Source organism: Amblyraja radiata, chromosome 11, assembly GCF_010909765.2.
Source record: "Amblyraja radiata isolate CabotCenter1 chromosome 11, sAmbRad1.1.pri, whole genome shotgun sequence".
NCBI classification, from domain to species: domain Eukaryota; kingdom Metazoa; phylum Chordata; class Chondrichthyes; order Rajiformes; family Rajidae; genus Amblyraja; species Amblyraja radiata.
This window is the reverse complement of record NC_045966.1, coordinates 56,449,649-56,470,006: the sequence shown is the minus strand read 5'-3', so window position 1 is coordinate 56,470,006 and position 20,358 is coordinate 56,449,649. Positions and strand designations below refer to the sequence as shown.

Below are 20,358 nucleotides of genomic sequence, written 5' to 3'. Positions count from 1 at the left end.
ATGCCAGAGTGTGAGGTCAGAAGATGGCACAGGGAGGCAAGACATTTAAATCAGGGCACATTAGTGTCGGGAAGATTTGCCCATTTGAGAGTGGGAAAATCTAATACAAAACCAATTAGTCATGGAGTCATAGAGTCATAATGCATTGAAATAGGCCATTCGGCTCTATGAGCCCATTCCAACCAAGATGCTCCATCTACATTGGTCCCACCTTCCTGAGTTTGGCCCATACCCCTCTAAAACAATTAAACTAATAAATATAAGTTATGAATTCAAATAGGTGGGCCGGCATTGTGCTGCATATGAACTGGTGAACCTCATTGTGGCAAAGAAAATGACCATATCAGTGTTGGCAGCTCAAAGAACTCAAGCTCTGGGTCAATAAGATGGAGTCTGAGCCCCATGCACTGTGGCATGTCAGGGAGGGGAAGAATCACCTGGACAAGGGATTTCAGGAGGCAGTCATTTCTCTGAGATTAACCATCTCCAATTTAGTGAATGATCAGGAATGATCATCGCGACCCTTCTTCACACTGGATCCGAAACGTCACCCATTCCTTTTCTCTAGAGATGCTGCATGTCCTGCTGAGTTACTCCAGCTTTTTGTGTCTATCTTCATTTTAAACCAGCATCTGCAGCTCCTCCCTACATAATACACAATATATATATGCACTCAGGAATGCTGACAATATCAATTGTTAAACTTGTGACTTTAACGGTGTCTGAAAATCAAATTCCTGACTGTTGGCTTGCACTACCTATGGGTGGTTTGTTAACATAAATGTGACATATGAATTCATCATTGTTACAGAAAAGGGAGGAAGCATCACTCTAATTTTCCAATGGGAATTTACTTAGAGAAATGCCCATGAAACACATGAATAGTGAAAGAAGCTCAGGGACTAGATGGCATGGGTTATTTTCAAAATGAAGAAATATTGGATACTCAATTTATCATGTTTGAGGCATACATCTGCATGCCATGGAACTTTCAGTACAGTTACTGGTTATCACATCTTATGAGAGTATTGTGAGTCACAGTATTCTCTTTGCAGTCACGGAGTAGTCTTTGGCCCCTCACTTTTACTGGTGATGTTAAAGGGAAGCAGGAGAGTGGAGCTGACTCTAAAAAGGTCAGCATGCTACAGTCTGGTAGAGTAGGCTGAGAATGACTGAGAACCCAACCACAAAGGAAACAACTATGAGCTGGAATTCATAGAGGCTCGGGGAACTAAATCCTTATTATTAGTGTTGGTCCCCAGACACACCACTAATTTGGTATGATTCAGCTTTTTACTCTTCTATTGGGCTGCCAGACTTCATTTAGTGTTTATTCCAGTGCCTATATATAGAGTTGGGCAATAGTGGTTCTTCTATTGCTTAAACTAAGGACTTCTCTTTGTGTTTTGTGGTTTTACTCCCCCTGTCTCTCCTATATCTCATTCCCATTCTTAAAGTGTTGCTTTACTATTCCCCTCAAACCAATGTAAATATATTGGATGTGACTCAGTGATAATACACTCTCCTCTCAATCAATTGTTTGTGGGTTCAACATCTTAAGGCTGATACTCCAGTGGGGCACAAGAAGAGAACATTGCTGTCAGAATGGAGCACACTCTGAGGTCCCACAGATTCCTGTGTTTAATTTGAACCCTCAATCTGCCTTTCACACTTGGTTTATTCAGGCCCTGTCACAAAATGTGTGGGAGCGCTTTGTGTGAGGCCTCGAAGATACTCCACTGACTCCAGCAGTTTAAAGTGCAGCGTTACAATGCTTACATATATGGATCTTACATTTTTATGCAAAATTTATCTGTAACCTTTTTGTACTCTGTACCTGTCTGACAGTTGGGACTTGCCGACCTTTATCTAATATTTCCCTTCATTCCCTCTGTAAATTGGTGCTACAATTTATCACTCTGCCTTTCTGCTGTGACGCTGCCTTATAACCTTGTCTTTGCTCTAAATAGCCATGCCTTGCAATCTACACAATACCCTAACCTAATTACTGCCTCTTTGTACATGATCTTTATGTTACTTTTATTATATTGGTCAAACGTTCCTTTTTTTAGTACATAAGACTGACTGGTGGTTTAACCTTATGACAAATATTCCCAATTTTATTATAATTTCAGAAGATTCCTAATTCAACCTCTACCTTTTGAAATTGACAAAAAAAACATTTTGATAACTGCCAGGTATGTTCCCCCTATTATCCTGCATATATTTATCCCTAAAATAATATCACTGAACCTGATAACTTGGCCTTTATCATTTTAATTGTAGTAGATTACACTGCTTTAATAGTAAGATTAAACGAGTACTTACCAGTTCGAAGTTTGATCGTTATTTTATGAGTAGTACGTTAAGGGAATACGTGAAGAACCCTGCCAGGACGCATGCGTGTCATTCTTCAAAGCAGCGGTGTGAAATCACAGATAACTGTAATGACTAAACATAGTAAGATTAGAGAAGAAGATACCAGTTGAGTATATGATCAAGGGTGGGAGCGGAGGGCACGTATTCCCTCAACGTACTCCTCATAAAATAACGATCAAACTTCGAACTGGTAAGTTCTCGTTTAATCTTACTATTTTACTTCGGAGTCACGTGAGTGACTACGTGAAGATTTTAAAGCTCTGTGATTTCATGCTGTGGAAATGAGTCCATGCATCACATCTGCCTTGATGATTATGGGAAGAATAGTGTTAACATTATTAGACATGAATTCGACGTTGAAATCAACGATAAATTTATTAACACCAAATTATAGCCCCTATTTATGGGGTAAAATTATATTACAGAACTTAAAATTGTTTCTGCAAACGTTCCAGGTTTAATTACTGGTTTGTGATAAAATCGTTGGAAAGTTTTCTCCGTTGACCATCCTGTTGTCTTGAGGATTTGATCCATCGGAACATCCAACTGCATAGCTGCCGATGTAGCTGCAGCCCTGGTGGAGTGAGATTTAAAAATGTTAGTATCCACTCCAGCCTTTATTAGGACCTGTTTCAGCCATCTCGAGATGGTCTGAACTGTCACTTTTTTGTGTGGTTGTTTGTGGCTGATTAAAAGTGCCATTTCTTTGCATCTGATGATTTTTGTATACTCCATATATAATAGTAAGTGTCTTGCTATACAGAGACGATCATCTGTCGGGTAGGCCCTAAATTCTATTTTTAGGCCTGCTGACCCCTGTCTGTTCTGCTTGACTAATTCATTGATGTGAAAAGTTAAGTTTCCAGATGAAGAAGTCATGTTGTCCAGTCTTAATTTATGTAGCGACTGTACCCTTTGTGCCGTGACCAAGGCCATCAGCATGACTATTTTCAGTGTCAGTTTCTGTAGGGACAGAGTTGTAGCTGGAGACCAGTTCCTTAGCATGGTCAGTACAATGCGCACATCCCATATTTGGGAGTACCTGGTTCTTGGGGGATTGACATTAAAAATTCCCCTCATAAGTTTAGTTACCAGGGGGTGTGTCCCAACAGAATGCCACTCTGTTCCTTGCCATAGGTATGTTGACAGAGCACTTCTGGCGCAGTTGATGGCACTACAACTGAGCCCCTCATCGTAATGGAGGCCTGCCAGGAATTCCAGAACAGACAGGATGTTCATTGATCTGTGGTTGATGTTGTTGTTGTGACAGTACATTTCCCATTTCCTGATGTACACCAGGTACTGTTTTTTGGTGGACTGTCTGTGGGCCGCTGAAATAATGTCCACTGTTCGGTCCGTCAGTCCCAGATGCAGAGGTGCTTTTAAACTCTACAAATTAATAAGTTCATATGGTTATGACATGGGTGGCTTTCCCTTGTTACGGGATGAACCAGTAAATTTGGTCTATTCCGGATGGTGATGCATGGTTCTAATACCATGTCGAGTATCTCAGGAAACCATGGTTGAGTTGGCCAATCGGGTACTACCAAAATACCAGACGCAGAGACTTGCTGCATTTTCCTTAATACCCGACTGATGAGGCAGAAAGGAGGGAATGCATAAATAAACAATCTCCCCCAATGCAGCGAAAATGCATCTGTTGCCGCTGCCCCAGGGTCTGGTTCCCATGAAACATAGTTTGATAATTGGTGATTAAGCCTGGATGCAAATAGATCGATATCTGGTGTTCCATACCGTGCTGCAATATCAGCAAATACTTTTTAATCCAACATCCATTCGGTGTTTTCATTTAATTTGCGTGACCTGGTGTCTGCCACTAAATTTAGTTTACCTGGTAGGTAGGTAGCTGATATCCAAATATCTCTCCGGATACACCATTGCAAAATTGTGTTGGCCAGATTGTCACATGATGTCGATTTGTTTCCACCCATGTGGTTGATATATGCTACCACGGTGGTATTGTCAATTTGTGGTCTAACATGCTGGTGATATAACCCAGAACAATATGACTTAAGGCCATGGAATGCACCCAACATTTCCAGGTAGTTTATGCCCAGTGTTTGTAAAAATGATGCCTCCACAGCTGGAGATGGAATTGGTAGCACCCCAACCAAGTGCACTGGCATCAGTTTGTAGAACCATAGACGGGTTGCTGATAATGATTGGGTTGGAACAATGCCGAATGTTATCTTTCCACCATTTTAGTTCCATTATGGCCTCGATTGGTAGCTTCATTGGTCTGTCAAAATGACCACCATTAATTTTGAGTGCTCGTATTTTTGCCCTCTGTAAATTTTGATAATGTAAAGGTCCGAATTGTGTGGCTGGAAAGGCAGCCACTATTTTGCCAATTATTCTTGCTACCAATCTGATGGATGGTTTACTGATGTCAATGAGGTTACTGCAAGCCACTGTTAAGGCTGTAACCTTTTCCTTAGGCAACGTCACTGACATGTGAACTGAGTTAATGGTGAACCCCAGATAATCCATTGTGGTAGAAGGCGTTAATTTAGATTTAACTGGATGGATGATAAAACCCAGTTTTTCAAATAATTGTTTTGTGGCTGTTACCGTTTGTTTAGCCAATTCCAAAGTTTTGCCCACAATAAGTATGCCGTCTAGATATGCCATCACCATGTTTTTTTGTTTCCGCAGAAACGCTAGGGCTGGTCTCAAAATTTTTTGTGAACAGCCTGGGGGCTGATGTTAGATCATGAGGTAGTGCTCTGTACTGCCAACGCTGACCCATCCAGTTGAATTTTAAATAACATCTGTGGTCACCTCGTATAGGTACTGAATAGTAAGCATCTTTTAAATCGATGCTTGCCATGTAGTAGCCTTTGGAAATCAATTGCTTAGCAGTAACAAAGGTTTCTATCTTGAAATGAATATATTGTACGAAAGTATTCAATTTAGTCAAATCTATGATGATGCGACAACCACCATCTTTTTTGTTTTTGATAAAGATATTGGACACGAATTCCATTGATTCGTGTTGGGTTTTTTCAATTACCCCTTTTTCATAAAGCCGCTCCAGTTCAGCGTGTGCTTTTGATTTTTCTTTGCCTGAAAGCACGAACATACTGTTCGGTACATGCTGAACTGGAGGGTTATGTTTATGTATAGATTCTATGGTATATCCCTGGATACTGCTTAAAATATAAGTGTCGGTAGTTAACTAATTCCATGCATCCAGATAGAAGTGTAATCTCCCACCAACCTCCATGCTCCCTTTAATTCGTAAGGAACCAGACCCACCTACCTCCATGGTTACCAGTGGTAGGTTTACTTCTTTCTCGGTATCCTTCGTGGACGTTGAGGCGCCGGAGTCTGGATCTGTGGTTGGGTTGGTGTTTGGGGTTTGTGCATCTTCCACGAAGGCCGGTCTGGGCCATGGCCTAAAAAAGACCGACGTTCGGTATGCCTGGCCTTCGAGCTTTCACCAGTTTGTCTTGTTCGACTGGTGGGTGCGTAAGGGTGCTGTTTGTGGCCGAAGTAGGTTTTAGCTGATGTTGCTTTGATGAGCCCCAGGGTTTTTGCCTCCTCATCGAGTTCTTTCACTTGTTTGGATAGATTACCTCCAAATAGTAGAATTGGTGGTTTAGGGGTTCCAGGTTTGCACAGACCTGCAAATTTAGGGTCTAAAGCGGGTTGGATGGCACTCTTCCTAATACTGTTTATTTCGTATTGGGTGTTACAGTATAAAGCAAGTGCATCCTGTTGATCCTGTGACATGTCTTTTTCATCTATTGTGCGGGCGAAAGCTGTAATTCCCGCTGTTAGGACCTTCAGTACTTTTTGGAGTTTCAAGTCCCTGGTTCTAATTGCTACTCCAACGTGTTTCCATATGCACTGGTTTACAATGGGAACATTCAGTGATGTACAGTTCCCTGGTGGTAAGTGTCTTGCCGTGGTGTCCATTAATGCCTGTCCTTGTAGCTGCTTAAATGACATATAGTCAATACTGGCAGCTAGTTTTGGTTCCAGGTTTTGGCCAGTTAAGTCTGGTTGTATGAATTGGGACACCATGTCTAGTAACTTTTCATTTTCTTGCACCCCTCGCACACTTGGTGTTTGTTCTGCAAACCCCTCTTCAGGGTCAGCCCAGAATTGACCCCCAGTACTCCCCTCTGACGAGGGAGAAGCACTGTGCAGCCCTACAAGAGGTACTGCTGTAGGACTTACAAATTGCCCACAGTGGCTAGCCTCCATCTCCCGGAGCCTGTCACGTTGGAGCATTTGCTCCATCAGCCGCTCCAACCGGCTCCAATGCTCTTGGTCACTGGCCGCTCGCGGCTGCTCCCTAAGCAGCTCCAACCGGCTCCAATGCTCTAGGTCACTGGCCGCTCGCGGCTGCTGAAAGTCGGACTCATCGGAGTCAAAGACTCTATCAGATTTTTGCTTTACCTTAACGCCCGGCCGCGGTGTAGATCTGGGGCGAAGTCGGGCACAGCTGTTCCCATTACGGGCGATTCGTGTGCCGTTGGCCGCTGCTGGCTGCCCGCAACTCCGCGGTCCTCCCCCGCCAGCTTTGTCGCAGCCTTCTTATTTTTCTTTGTCCTGTCCATTGGCTCCACCTGTAACACAGTAAGTGGAACAAAAAAGAACGCAGAGTATTTCTTACCTGCAGTTCCCGGCTTTTAAATTCTGCCGCTGAGGGGGAACGTCGTTCCACCTGCATGACTGTTTCGCAATGCGTGTAGCGATATGACACGCATGCGTCCTGGCGGGGTTCTTCACGTAGTCAGTCACGTGACTCCGAAGTAAAATATAGAAATTATATTTTTGTGCACATTTGCAACTACCCCATGATTAGTAAGATGGGCTGTTGATTAAATAACTAAAATGTTATAAATAGATCAAAAACACAAATGGTTCTTGCTGAAATCTTTCCACATGGAGCTGTCTCATAACTACTCTATCCCATACTCGAGACCATCTTTGTCTCTTCCATGAAATTATTAGTGAACTATGTGACCACAGAACATAGAGGAGGATCTCTGCATTTTTCAACCCTCATCCCTAAGTGTCTTGGATAAGATAGACATCAGGTTGGGCCAACCATGGCTAGTTTGTTCTTTCTTCACCTCAGGACAGGGAAGCATAATGGGAGATGCAGAATGGAAAATGAGAATCCTATGAGTTTTAAGGTGCTTTCATCTCATAACATTGCCATTTTGCCCAGGTAAGCTTTATTCAATGATGTCTTCATTAAGGGCCTGTCCCACTGTATGAGGTAATTCAAGAGTTCTCCCGAGTTCTCCCCTGATTCGAGCTTGTGTAATGTACGTAGCGGGTACGTAGGGGCTCGTACGAGTAAAAAGTAAAAAATTTTTTAATCACAAGTATTTTTTTAATCGTGGACATTTTTCACAGTGTTGAAAAAACGTCACGAGTTTACCGGATTTCCCGAGTACCTACCGTTACTCGTACGAGCCGCTACATGACATCCACGAGCTCCTCCATACCCGCTACGTACATTACACGAGCTTGAATCAGGGGAGAACTTGGGAGAACTCTTGAATTACCTTGTACAGTGGGACAGGCCCTTTAACCTCTGGCTTCATATGTTGACCTGTGTTCTGCTGATCAAAATAGCGAAATTTGCAATTATAGTAAGCTTGCAGCGGGGGAGTGGGGTGTTGGGGGAGAATTACAGTTTTACAAGGACATGAGGTTACCATGAGCAACATCTGCGCGTGAACACTTAACACTATTCCACTGCAGGAGCAAAATTCCATATAGACACTACAGATTCAGGAAATCCGAAATAAAATGCTGGTTACTTCGCAGGTCAAGGGAAGTTAGTTAAGAGAGAAACAGGGTTTATGTTTCAGGCTGATAACCTTTTGTCAGAACTGGTAAAACAAGCATGTTTATTTGCATAGTGCATGAGAGTTGGGGTGAAGAAAGTGAATGCCAGTAGGATGGAATTCAAGACAATCCAGGTGACACAACACTGTTGGTGTGACTAAGATGGGCTGGTCACAACACAGTAAGCAGAATATTGGACAGATCTACTTATTCCCGGAGATAACCCAGTGAATTAATTCCTAAGATAGACACAAAATGCTGAGTAACTCAGCGGGACAGGCAGCATCTCTGGAGAGAAGGAAAGGGTGACGATTTGGGTCGAGACCCTTCTTCAGAATTCATTCCTAATATATCCTTTATTAAACAATGCACCAAAATGTGAATGGTACTACTTTAAGTAGACTTCTTTTCTGGGGACCTAGTTTCCTTTTGAATTGAAGTACATAGGGCCATAGAGGAGTTATACAGCACAAAAACAGGCCCTTTGATACAACATGACCACGCCGACCAAGTTGCTTGGCCAAACTAATGCTGGGCAATATTGCTCCACATCTTTTCCATCCATATATCTGCTAAGTATCATTTCAATAACATAATTATACCCGCTTCTACCGATTTCTGTGGCAGCTTGGTTCATGGATGCACCACTCACCATGTGAAAAATGTGCCCCTCAGATCCCTTTTAAATACTTTCTCTCTCACCTTAAATCTACGCTCTCCTTCTTTTTACTCTATTACCCTGGATAAAAGACTATGGCTGTTCGCTTTATGTATGCCCCTCATGATTTATAAGGTCTATAAGGTTACCTTTCAGCTTCTGACATTCCAGGGAAATAGGCCCAATCTACCCAGCTTCTCCTTAAAGACCAAACCCTCAAAACTCACTAACAACCTTGTAAATCTCTTTTGCACCATTTCAAGTTTACCAGCATCCTTGCCATAGCGAGTGAGCAAAACTCCACACTGAACTACAAATGTGACATTACCGATGTCTTGTAGAACCATAACATGATGTTCCAACTCATGTAGTCAATACCCTGACTGATGAAAGCAGGTGTGCCAAACACCATTTTTATCACCTGTTGAACCTTTCATGGAATTATATATCTACAACCTTAGGTCTTTCTGTTCTACAATATGCACCAGAGCCCTACAATTTACAGTATAAATATTGCCCTGATTTGACCTACTAAAGTGCAACACCTCACATTTATCTCAATTCAGTTATCTCCATTTGCAATTCCTCGGCTCATTGGCCTACTTGATCAAGATCTCATTCCAATCTCATTCCAATCATAGTTAACCTTCTTCACTACCTACTGCATCAGCAATTTTCATGTCATCTGTAAACTTACTAACCATGCCACCTATAGTCACATCCAAATTGTGAAGATAAATAACAAACAACACCAATATCCAGGGTAACACCGATCCTTGCAGACACCATTTGCAGCAGTGTTCAATTTGAAAAAGACTTTCCTCCGTTTCCTAATTGCAAGCCAATTTTGTATGGCTAGATGGCACTGGATTCCATGTGATCTATTCTTTCAGACCAGCTAAAATGCGATACTTTAACAATGACCTTGCTGAAGTTCATGTCGACAACTACCGCATTGCCCACATCAATCTTGGTTTAATTTTATTCAGTTTAGTTTAGAGATACAGCGTGAGACAGGTGCTTCGTCCACACTGGCCAACGATCACGAATGTACAAACTCCATACAGACAGCACCCGTAGTCAGAATTGAACCCAGGACTCTGGCACTGTAAGGCAGCAACTCTACCTCTGCGCCACACTGCCACTCCCTTCTTGGTCACCTTTTCAAAATACTCAATCAGATTGGTGACACACGATATACTGACTATTCCTACTCTGTCCTGTTGGTAACAGTTGAACAGTCCTTGTTCCAAATGAACACTGACACCACCCCCCAATCCTTTCCCAGCCTCATGAATAACTGCATCGGACCTGCCACTTGCACCCGTGGAAACACGTTGATTTCATTAACTTTACCACTAACATCTACCCTGCCCTCAAATTCACATGGGCTATCTCTGACATCTTTCTCCCCTGTCTTGATCTGTCTGTCTCCATTACAAGGGACAGACTATCGACTGATATCTATTATAAACCCACCAACTCCCACAGTTATCTGGACTACACCTCCTCCCACCTGCCTCTTACAAAGAAGCTATCTCCTGCTCTCAATTTCTTTGTCATTGTCGCATCAGCTGCCAACTTTTGATTCAACAGGATATCCGAGGTCCTCTTTCTTTAGTAAAGGGTGAGTCCCCCCTGCTGTCATAGATGGATCCCTCACCCACTTCTCATCTGTGTTCCGTTGTTCTGCTCTCGCTCCCCTTCCACCAAGACATAACAAGGATAGTGTTCTCCTGGTCCTCACTATTCACCCCACCAGCCTCCATATCCAATACACTATTCTCTGACATCTCCCCCACCTCCAATGCGATCCTACTACTAGTCGCACCATTCGATCCCCGTCCATTTCCGCATTCTGTAGAGAGCACTACCTCCGCAATTCCTTGGCTTACTCATCCCTTCTCACCCAATCCATCCCCTCCCCAGGTATTTTGTCCTGCAGCCACACGTGTCCCTGTATCTCCTCCCTCACCTCCATCCAGGGACCCAGCAGTCCTTCCAGTTGAAACAGAGGTTTGCGTGCATCTCCTCTAATGTCATCAACTGCATCCACTGTTCACCATGTGGCCTCCTTTACATCGGTGTGACCACGTGCACATTCACCGACTGTTTTGCTGAGCACTTGTGCTCTGTCCACCAAGGCCTGCTGGATCTCCCGGTTTACTATAATAACCTCTCTTCCCATTCCCACACTGACTTTTCTGTCCTGGGCCTCTCCAATGCCAGAGCAAGGTCACATGCAAACTGGAGGAAGAGCATCTTCAGATTCTGCTTAGGTGGCTTGCAGCCCAATGATATTCTTCCTGCCCCTTCTCTGTGCCCGACCTGGATTCACACTCATTTCTCCACTTTTCTCCCCCTCCACCTACATTCCTTCATTTTGGTTCACAATTCCCAACTCTTCCACCCTTATCTCATACCTTTTGTCATTTCATCTCCGGCCTTTGTCCAACCATCTGCCTTTCAAAAGCTCCCCCACTTGTCACACCAATCACTTTCCTGTTTTTCCAGCTATTTTTCAACAAACCACAATCAGTCTGAGGAAGGGTTCTGACCCGAAACGTCACCTACCTATGATCTCCAGAGAAGCTGCCTAGCCCATTGAGTTACTCCAGCACTTTGCATCTTTTTTTGTAAACCAGCCTCTGCAGTTCCTTGTTTTTACATCCTACTCAATCCTTGCTTTTTTCAATGCATGTCATTCCTGTCCCTCAGAATAGCCTCCAATAAATTACCCACCGCTGATGTAAGGCTCACTGGTCTGCATTTCACAGGCTTTTCTTGCTGCCTTTCTTAAATAGAAGCACAACTTTAGCCACCCTTCAGTCTTTGGCATCTCACCCATGGCTGTCAATGATACAGATATCACAGCCAGTGACTCCATAATTTCATCCCTATTGTCCCACAATGTCCAAGGATACTCTTGATCAGGTCCTGGGAATGTATCTACCGTACGACCTCCAGCACCTCCTCTTCTGTAATATGGACTTGCTTCAAGGTGTTACTAAAACCTTCCCTAAGTTCCCTAGCATTCACGCTAAATACAGACAAGACATATTCATTGATCACTCCTGTGCCTCCACATATAGACAACTTAATTGAACAAAGTGCTGGAGTAACTCAGAGGGAGAGGCAGCATCTCTTGAGAGAAGGAATGGGTGACGTTTCGGGTCAAGACCCTTCTTCAGACTGAGAGTCAGAGGAAAGGGAAATGAGAGATATAGACGGTGGTGAAGAGGGATATAGAACAAATGAACAAAAGATATGCAGGAAAATAATGCTGATAAAGGAAACAGGCCACTGTTAACTGTTTGTTAGGTGAGAACGAGATGCTGGTGCGACTTGGGTGAGGAAGGGATGGAGAGAGGGGGAATAGCCTCACTCTGAGAATGGAGGAGGCCCAGGACAGAAATGTCAGTGTGGGAATGGGAAGGGGAATTAAAGTGTTTGGCAACCAGGAGATCAGGTAGGTCCAGGCAGACTGAGTGAAGGTGTTCAGTGAAATGATCACCCAGTCTAAGTTTGGTCTCGCCGTTGTATAAGAGTCCACTTCTTGATTAAACTTTAACTCTATTTTCTCCCTTCTTACTCTTTTGCCCTTAATATACTTCTGGAATATCTTTGGATTCTCCTTTATCCTATCTGCCAAAGCTATTTCATGCCCCTTTTTGCCTCCCTGAGTTTCCTTTAAGTGTACCCCTCTCCCCCTGTGCTCCTATACTTGATCACAGCTGCCTACACTTGATACATATCACCTTTCTTGACTTGACCTGATTTCCCTAATCCTACCAGCCATGCCCCAGTTCACACCACACTTCATAGAAACATACAGTAGAGGAAGATACACCTTGGGCCACAATGATACTTTTGTAAAGATTTTATTGTTAAGTAATACAATACATTAAGTTAAATAAAATAAATTATAACTAAATATTTCACATCTTTGTTTAAAAGTATAACCATTTAACATATTCCAAAAACTGACACAGTCTAATAGATTTCAGAAATAAATAAATATCATAGAAATTGGGGCATTTGTAACACACCCTTCTTGATCACTTAAAACACATGTACTCTTTTTAACGCCTTCATTATGAAAGCATGAGTTATTACCATAAAAACATGTGATAAATCCTAAATGACAGAACATATTTTGGAATTACACACATGTAACATTTTTTTTGAGGCAGCACTGTTTCCGTTAGCTTGCCTGTGTTAGACAAGAGGTCAAGCTGATATAATGACTGAGTGTAGGGTAGTTCTGCCACCTGCAAGAAGCTTTACATGGGATGAGCAAGAGACCATTATCCATCCTGCAGAAGCATTGCCAAACTGCTGCGTGATTCAATCCTTTGTACACAATAAAAGTTGTAACAATAAAGGTTCTGACATAACGCAATATCATACATTTCCCTGCAAGTCAAGATCGTACAAGGCGTGTAACCCCGGGTCATTTATCAAGGAACAATGACAACTGAAGTTGATGAAAGGGATATGAGTTATGACTAATTACCATACATGATCAAGTGAGGCTAAATATTTCTCTCTCTAACCAGTAAACCAATTATGGAAGATGTATGTATATTTTACATTGGTTGATTCCATTGCATGTAATACATATCAAGTTGGCTGTTTGTGTTGAATCTAATATTTACTAACCAGATGAGGATATTGGATATTTTGTAAATTCATTTTTTAAATAAATATCTCTTCGGCTAGGCTTTGAGCATGTGGATATAACAGAGCAGGTTACCAGGTTGTATTCAGGGATCATTGGACATCAGCCACACTGTGTGGAACTGGGATTGGGTATAAACCAAACAAAGTAATGAATAGGGGTATCCCTGAAGGGATGTTACTTTAGCTTTCGGATGAAAAAATTACTTTGTCATAAACCAGAGATTTCTTTTGCAAAGATCACATGCACAGATTGTGTAATATTGGAGTTTGAAGCCACAGCCCGCTGAATTATTAGGACACTCTTTTGGATCAGTCGGTCGACACCACTGCCATATTTATACTCTTCATGGGACTTCCTATCCACATGGACTGTTCAAAGGTCAAATCAGCACTGAAGAAAGTTCTTAATAAATATATAACAAGCCAATTACCCAGTCCTCTTGAGAGACCAGGAGATCTCTTCAATTTGAAGTTTTGAAGTGAAGAAACAGAGGTTTCAATGCTTGAGTTAAATTGCGTTGAGTTGAGTTAATTGCTATTGACCTTTCTAATTGCATCTCAACTGTGGTATGTTTGGCACATCTGTTAAAATACTTGTTTTCAACTATCAGTATAACAGTGATTAATCCAAATTGAGGATGTAAATTTAAAATCTGATTCTGCTGCCTCCTGCTGGTTTGGTGAAGAGGGTTGCAGTTTTGTCAATGGTTACCATTCTAGCTAGAATAGCTGCCTTCAGATTTGAGTTTAATTTTGCCTTTCCTCATGCAAAGAGTGACTAGGCCCTTGGCTGCATTCCTTCACTCCCAGTGTTAGTATGTTCCTTCCCACTGCTCTTTGTCCCCTCTCTCCCTCCTCCCAACCCAGACTCACATGATAGTCATTTTTGCAAATCTACTTCACCCATTTAAGATTGAAAGACATTAAATTATTAAATACAATTACAAAACAAATGATCTCTGAATAAATTAATAATTAAATAAAAACTATCTATTTTTGTTGCAATTCATTCCAACAAGGCACTTCCTGGCAGATGCCTAGCTTATTTGAAGAGTTTGGTCGATGGTAGTGTTCAGTCTCGCTGCGGAATTTAGACAGGAACACATTCAGACTTCCGTGCTCTTAGTTTCTTCCACTTTGTTTTTCTTTTCTGTGAAAAGAACGGTATGAAATATTAGCGAGTATATGTGTCTTTGTGTGTGGCATGTGCGAAAGTGAGTGTGGGAGACAGGGTAGGAGAGAGAGAGAGAGAGAGGGCAAAAGAGAGGGATAGAGAGATATGGAGAAAGAGTGAGAGAGAGGGAGAGAAAAATAAAGACTGAAGAAGGGTCTCGACCCGAAATGTCACCCATTCCTTCTCTCCAGAGATGCTGCCTGTCCCGCTGAGTTACTCCAGCATTTTGTATCTATCTTCAGTTTTAACCAGCATCTGCAGTTCCTTTCTACACTGAGATATTTGATCTCATCAAGGGTGTTAACTTGATGATCAAAATCTTTTTCTTTCACTCGCTCTTTTATTTTGGCACCATGGAGCACTACAGAGTGGGTCTAGAGAGCACAGTTTAGCATCCTATGCTTTGCTTTATATTTCGGAAAAAATATATATAAAGTGATTGAACTTAATTATTGGAGCATTCCATTGAACTGTAGATTTTGCTCAACATTAGGTATGTTGCCGTGGGAATAGATATCCGCCCCCTAACGCATGCTCAGCCATTTAATGAGATCAAGGATGATCTGCATATTAACACCATCAACTAATCTCTGCTACACTTTAATAACCCTGTCTAATGTAAAATCTACCAAAGGATTACACAAAGTGCTGGACAGCGTCTTTGAATGACATGGTTCCAGTCATGGCCCTTGCATGTTTAGGTGCTGTGTGATTACCTAATCTAGCAGGAAAGTCAGAATCCTACAACCCCCCTCCCACACCAATCCCATTTCATTTTCTCCATTTACTCATCAACTCTCCCAAGATTTACCACCTTCCAGCAACTAGGGACAATTTACAGTGGCTATTCTCCTACCAACCTAGCTTGCTTGGGGAGATGGGAGTAAACCGGAGGAGCCAGGGGGAACACAAGCAGTTACAGGAAGAATACACAAACTCCAAACAAACAGCACTGGAATTCAGGTTGAACCCAGGTAACTGGAGCTACGAGACAGCAGGCCTACGAACCATGCCACTGCACTACCTGAGAGTGGACAGCAATTTTAAAGGTGAACTTTGAAGATATTCCTGTTTCACTCACTTACCTTTTGTGCACTTGTTTGCAGCTGGGTTCACTCCAGGTGGAGTTGAAGAACAGCTCCTTCACTCGGACACAGATGACCATTTTTTTACGGTGCTTGTGAGGGACTGGAAAGGTCACGCTGGACTTCTCGGTAGAGCAGCTAAGCCCATGGTGTTTCAATGATTTGACAACGCTGCATGGACCGAGTGTCTGCAACAGAAAGAAAAGCACCATGAGTTAACGTTCATTATACAGCATAGTAGAATCACACAGCTTTACATGGCATCAAATCACGAGCGAACTAATGAAGGTATCATGGTGTGGGTTCATTATTGCCACGTGTACCGAGTGTACATTGAAAAAAAAATGTTTTGCCTACTCTCCAGGCAAATCATACCATACATGAGTACAACGGATGGCGCGAAAGAGAAAAAAAAACATGTGCAGAATATAGTGTCGCAACCACAGAGGAAGTGCAGATAATAAAAGAAAAGTGCAGGGGCTGCACAAGGTAGATTGGAAGATTGGAAATACATGGTTAGCATATAAGGGATCTATCTGTTCAAGCGTCTGATAAAGGAGGGAAAGAATCTGTCTGTGAATATGGTTTACATGTTTTCAAGCTTTTGTATTTTCTGCCTGACAGGAAAGGGGAGAAGAGAGAATGATTTAAGTGGAGCCCGCACCCTAATCTGACAACATTATTCATTTAAATCAGGTTTTATTTTAGCCTCACTTCTTATTGTTGAGAAAAAATAGCAGCTTTTGCTGTTTAATATTCTTTGGTAATTATATTTTGAGCTGATGAAAATATGTTGGTCCTTCACAAACTAAGATGTCCTCTCTTAGGAACTGGACACCAGGGAAGGACACACATGAACTAAAATAAGTTGGCCAATTCATTGCCACTACTGCACAATCAACCTCAATTAACCTTTTCTTCCCTTATTGCCTTTATCAACTTTATCAACTTTACCTTTTGAAGGAACTATCCAATTACCGTTCAAGAGTTACTTAGGACTTTGGTTCTTCTGGCCTTATTGGCAATTCATTCAAAACCAGAACAAGTATCTGTATTATTATTTTCACCTCTTCTTGAATACACTTGACACTTGTTTGATATCAGTGCTCTCTGGTTAGTAGTTCCTTAGCTAAGGTGCAAAACATTTCTGCTTAAATTATTTCTTCAGGTTATCCCATTATGACTTAAAAAATCAGCAGGTCACTGAGCAGCAGCACATTTATGGGGCTTATTGGTGGGCAAAAAGGTTGGGCCAAAGAGTCCTTCTGTGCTAAGAGTCTATTTACAGAAAAAAATTAAATGCAGCTGTGTCTAGCAAACGATGCCACTCTGGAAGTTCAAATGTGCACTTTGCGTTGTAATGCCCCTGTCCCACTTAGGAAACCTGAACGGAAACCTCTGGAGACTTTGCGCCCCAACCAAGGTTTCCGTGCGGTTCCCGGAGGTTCCCGGAGGTTTTTGTCAGTCTCTCTACCTGCTTCCACTACATGCAACCTCCGGCAACCACCTGCAACCTCCGGGAACCGCACGGAAACCTTGGGCGGGGCGCAAAGTCTCCAGAGGTTTCCGTTCAGGTTTCCTAAGTGGGACAGGGGCATAAGTTACCCTGGTATAAATTGTTCTATTGGCCATGCTAAAATTGGGATCATGTTCTGGGTTGCCTGAGAAATCAATGCATGTTGTTCCAATGAGTTACTGCTATCTGTCCTGGAATAACCAGATTTTAATAACACTACCGCAAGCTCGGCCATCATTTAGGTAGGATCGTTACATAAAGAAATGGCTTCTGTTCTGAAGCAGTCTGAAGAAGGGTTTCGGCCCGAAACGTCGCCTATTTCCTTCGCTCCATAGATGCTGCTGCACCCGCTGAGTTTCCCCAGCAATTTTGAGTACCTTCTGTTCTTATTTATATGCACCTTCCTCTAAATTTAAGACCTAGATCTTTTTTTTAAATTTAGATTTTGCTCCTCTGGAGGATTTCAGATTTATTAGTTACACAACACAGATACAGGCCCTTCATCCCATCAAGTCCATGCCAGCCATCAAGTGCTCATTTGTATTAATCTTGTTTGTTTATTCTCCCTGGATTTCTATCAAGGAAGCTCAACAGACTTGAGTCAAATTGGCTCAATTTGCAAAGTCCAATCTTTGGGGTGTGGAAGTAAACTGAAGCACCTGGAGAAAACCAACACAGTCACTAGGAGAACATACAAACTCCACACAGACAGCAGCCCACATCAGGATTGAACCAGGATAACTGGAGATGAGATGTAGCAGCTACTGAGTCTCAGCTCCTGCTTGAGCAGATTATTTTAATATTTTCAATATTCTCACTTTATGAGAATATTTTGCCGGAAAACACCAGGATTAAGCTTCTTAGTGGAGACAAGCTGGAAAGGTTACAGAGATGATTTACGAGGATGTTGCCAGGACTAGAGGGTCTGAGCTATAGGGAGAGGTTGAGTAGGCTGGAACTTTATTCCTTGGAGTGTAGGAGGATGAGAGGAGATCTAATAGAGGTATACAAAATCATAAGAGGAATAGATCAGGTCGATGCACAGAGTCTCTTGCCCAGAGTGGGTGAATTGAGGACCAGAGGACATAGGTTTAAGATGAAGGGAAAAGATTTCATAAGAATCTGAGGGGTAACTTTTTCAGACAGAGGGTGGTGGGTGTATGGAACAAGCTGCCAGAGGAGGTAATTGAGGCTGGAACTATCTCAACATTTAAGAAACAGTTAGACAGATACATGGATAGAACAGGTTTGGAGGGGTGTGGAACAAACCCGAGTAGGTGGGACTAGTGTAGCTGGGACATGTTTGCCAGTGTGGGCAAGTTGGGCCGAAGGGCCTGTTTCCACACTGTATCTATAAATATGTATAAATGAAAGCTATGATTTGTCCCTCAGGGTTGTCCTTCTCATGAATTGGATGCCAGATAGGTTTCTGGTAGACAATCAAATAAATGTCATGTATCCACGAGAACAAAACCTTCAGTCATTTCCCCTCTGGTGTTTTGATGATGTCACAGTGCATATGTCTATTGCCATCTGGTGACCTTAAGAGGTATCACCCCATTGCATAGAAGCCACTGCTGTTTTCATAGAAAGCAGAACAAGACGAATTTCACTTATGTTCATAAACCCAGGACACCCAAAAGGGCTTCCCACCCAGTGACGTTTTTTTCCACATGTAGTTCCTTAATACCAGAAACGCAACTGCCAATTACTGCTCCACAAATTTTCACTGTTTAAATGATGATTCAGCAATAATAAGGGCTCGGCTCATTGAACAAATAGCACAACTGTTCCTTTACATAGAGTCATAAAACTATACAGCGTGGAAACATGTCCTTCGGCCCAACTCACCCATGCCAACCAAAATGCTTGCCCCTGGCCCATATACCTCTGGACATCTATCCATGTTCTTCAGAAATGCTGGCTGAATTACTCCAGAACTGCTTTTTGCTCAAGATTCCAGTATGTGCAATTCCTTGTTTCGCTATATACCTCCAAACCTTTCCTATTCATATGTAGCTGCCAAAGTATCTTTTAAATGCTCTACTTGAAGAATCAACTTGAGAAAGATCCACATTTCACCATGTTGATCTTTCTTATTTGCTGTGCTTTTCTCTTCACAATCCATGACCCATCACACTCTATGTAAAGAAGTTGCCCCTTAGATTCTATAAAATCTTCCCCATCTCAAGTTATACAAATGCCCTCTAGTTTTAGAGTTCCCTTCCCTGGTGAACAGATTGCTGCTATTCACATTATCCACGCCCCTCATGATTTTACAGTATATACTTCTATAAGGTCAAGCTCGCAGACTACTATGTTACAGGGAAAAAGGCCAGCCTTTCAGCCTCTCCTTATAAATCAAACCTTCCAGACCCGGTGAGATTCTAGTAAATCTTTTTTGTAACATTTACAATTTAATGACAGCCTTCCCATGGCAGGGCAACCAGAACTGTACACTGTGCTCCAAATGTGGTCTAGTCAATATCTTGTACAGCTATAACATAACATCCAAACTCATGCATTCAATACCCTGATCAATAAATGCTTTATACACCAACTTGTCTACCTGGGTCGCTATCTTCAGGGAACTGTGTACCTGCATCTTTTAATCTCTGTGTCAAAACACTCCCCACAGCCCAACCATTTACTGTGTAAGTTTTGCCCCGGTTTGTCCTACCTAAATGCAGTGCTTCGTATTTATCTGAATTAAACTCCATCTGCTATTCCTTGACCCATCGGCCCAGTTGATGAAAATCCCATTGTAATCGTAGATAACCTTCTTCACTGCCCAAAGTATCACCAATTTTAGCGTCATCCACAAACGTACTAACCCATTTACACCCAAATGGTTGATGTAAATATCAAATAACAATGGATCCAGAATCAACCCCTGCAGCGTACCAGTTGTGATAGACCTCCAGTATGGAAAGCAACCCTCTACCACCACATGTAGGTACTGAACTTCAGACGCTGGTTTGCACCGAAGGTAGACACAAAATGCTGGAGTAACTCAGTGGGACAGGGA

At 42.3% G+C, this 20,358-nt stretch overlaps 1 protein-coding gene across 1 annotated transcript in view; it reads right to left on the bottom strand.

Moving 5' to 3' along the window:
• The window catches only part of il12b (interleukin 12B), a 30,911-nt gene that overhangs the window by 3,699 nt on the left and 6,854 nt on the right, over positions 1-20,358 (bottom strand). Inside the window, exon 6 of the mRNA XM_033029539.1 lies at positions 15,815-16,002. Coding sequence (XP_032885430.1) covers positions 15,815-16,002 — 188 coding nt within the window. The remainder of the gene's footprint in view (positions 1-15,814; positions 16,003-20,358) is intronic.